The 2,047-nt window shown below is 63.9% G+C and overlaps 2 protein-coding genes across 2 annotated transcripts in view; both read left to right on the top strand.

The window, feature by feature from the left end:
- Positions 1-2,047, top strand: part of AKT1 (v-akt murine thymoma viral oncogene homolog 1) — an 11,792-nt gene that overhangs the window by 3,856 nt on the left and 5,889 nt on the right. The window lies entirely within an intron of this gene.
- On the top strand, positions 791-1,460 carry LOC105541733 (RAC-alpha serine/threonine-protein kinase-like). The gene is made up of 2 exons (XM_011982890.1): positions 791-1,089; positions 1,162-1,460. Exons 1-2 carry the CDS (start codon positions 898-900, stop codon positions 1,291-1,293), a joined length of 324 nt encoding a protein of 107 aa, XP_011838280.1. The 5' UTR covers positions 791-897; the 3' UTR covers positions 1,294-1,460.

The following is a 2,047-nucleotide window of genomic DNA, read 5'->3' as shown; positions in this document are numbered from 1 at the left end:
GCAGTGAGCCAAGATTGTACCAGTGCACTCCAGCCTGGGTGATAGAGCAAGCCTGGGGGGCGGAGTCCTGCTGTGGGCCTGGGTCCTGCTGGGGGTTGGAGTTTGGCTGTGGGGACAGAGCCCTGCTGGGGGCTTGAACCCTGCTTGGGGGCTAAGCCTGCGTGTCCCCCAGGTCCAGAAGGGCTTTCTGACCCTGAGTGTGTGTGGCCAGCCCAGGTCAAGGGGTGGCCTCCTCAGGGCTGTCTCTGGGGACCCCGCTTGTGAGGCTGGAGGGTGGGTGTAAGCCGTGGGGTGGAGCTCCTGACCTCATGGGGTGAGGTGCAGGGCTACAGCCTCACCTGACCTCCTGCAGGGAGGAGTGGACAACCGCCATCCAGACAGTGGCCGATGGCCTCAAGAAGCACGAGGAGGAGATGATGGACTTCCGGTCGGGCTCACCCAGCGACAACTCAGGGGCTGAAGAGATGGAGGTGTCCCTGGCCAAACCCAAGCACCGTGTGGTAAGGCCTGTTCCCCTTTCTGCCTATGCCTGGGGCTACCTTGGGCTGTGGAGAGCTGGGTGGGTCATGGGGTCCCAGCTTGGCCCAGGAGACACTCAGCACTCCACGGCATCCCCATCTAGGCCGGTTTTCCATGTGGGGCGCAGCTGCTTCCCAGGTGGGTTCTCTTCCCTATGTCAGAGAAATAGTGGGGCTGCTGAGCCCTGCCAGGCTTGGGCAGTGTTACCCCACCCTTCCCCGAACCCCACGCTCTGAGCTAGGGCTGCACCGTGTGTTCCCTGTAAGTCCGGACTCCCCGCTGAGCCCCGCAGGCAACCAGGTGTGAAGCGGTCGCCTCTCCTGGCTCCGCCTCCAAGTCTGCTGAGGGTGACTCTGGGGCCCCCATGCCACCTGACACATGCCGACCAGCTGGGCACTGTGGGCAGCGCCCCCCGCTGACCCTGGTACCTGCCCACAGACCATGAACGAGTTTGAGTACCTGAAGCTGCTGGGCAAGGGCACTTTCGGGAAGGTGATCCTGGTGAAGGAGAAGGCAACGGGCCGCTACTACGCCATGAAGATCCTGAAGAAGGAGGTCATCGTGGCCAAGGTGGGGCCGGGGTGGTGGGGCAGGGTGGAGACGAGGATGCTGGGCGGCAGCTCACCCAGCCCTGCCTTACAGGACGAGGTGGCCCACACACTCACCGAGAACCGTGTTCTGCAGAACTCCAGGCACCCCTTCCTCACGGTGAGTGGGAGCCCAGATGGGGCTGAAGGGTTGGGGTCGGGTGGCGACTCCTGGGGCTGTCTCTAGGGAACGATGTCCTGTCTTCTTGGGCACGTGAGGACTTTACGCACCGCGGATTCTGCCACTGGTGACAGGCCTGCCCTGGAGGGTCAGGCTGTGGAGGTGCCCGATGTGGGCTGGGGGCTGTGCTCGCCGCTCCTGTGTGTGGGCAGGTGGGGCAGGTGGCCCTGGTCGTCTTTGCACTCTGCCGAGGCTCCAGGAGGCCCCAGCTTCCCATGCCCTGCAGCCCTGCCTGCCAGGCTTCTGTTGAGGCCCGGGCTCTGCCCTGGGGAGCCCGTTCTGGGGACTCGACCCAGGAGGTATTTACTGTGAAGGGGGCCAGACTCCAGCCACGTGGTTAGTTCCAGGTCACTGTGTTTGGGGATGATTCTCCTGCAGAAGGGGCCTTAGCTTTAAAAGCACAGCCGCCTGTGGTGGAAGGCAGGAGGGTGGCTCTGCCTGGGAGGGTGCATCCTCCCTTGCCAGGGCTCTGGTGCTGGGAGCACTGCCCCCTGTTGAGGTCCCAACCCGCCCTGGAGACCTGAGCCCAGGCCACTTTGCTCACCTTTCAAACACTCCTTGGCGCCTCAGGGGCTGCCAGGACCCAGCCCGATGGTGGCATGGTGTGGGGGAGTGTGGCATGAGGCAGTGTGATGTGGGGGTGTGTGGTGTGGGACAATGTGGTGTGAGGCAGTGTGATGTGGGGGTGTGTGGTGTGGGACAATGTGGTGTGAGGCAGTGTGATGTGGGGGTGTGGTGCGGGGCAGCGTGGTGTGGGGCA

Source organism: Mandrillus leucophaeus, unplaced genomic scaffold (genome assembly GCF_000951045.1).
Source record: "Mandrillus leucophaeus isolate KB7577 unplaced genomic scaffold, Mleu.le_1.0 Scaffold244, whole genome shotgun sequence".
NCBI lineage: Eukaryota > Metazoa > Chordata > Mammalia > Primates > Cercopithecidae > Mandrillus > Mandrillus leucophaeus.
The sequence above is the reverse complement of the archived record's forward strand: the minus strand, read 5'-3'. Positions and strand labels throughout refer to the sequence as shown.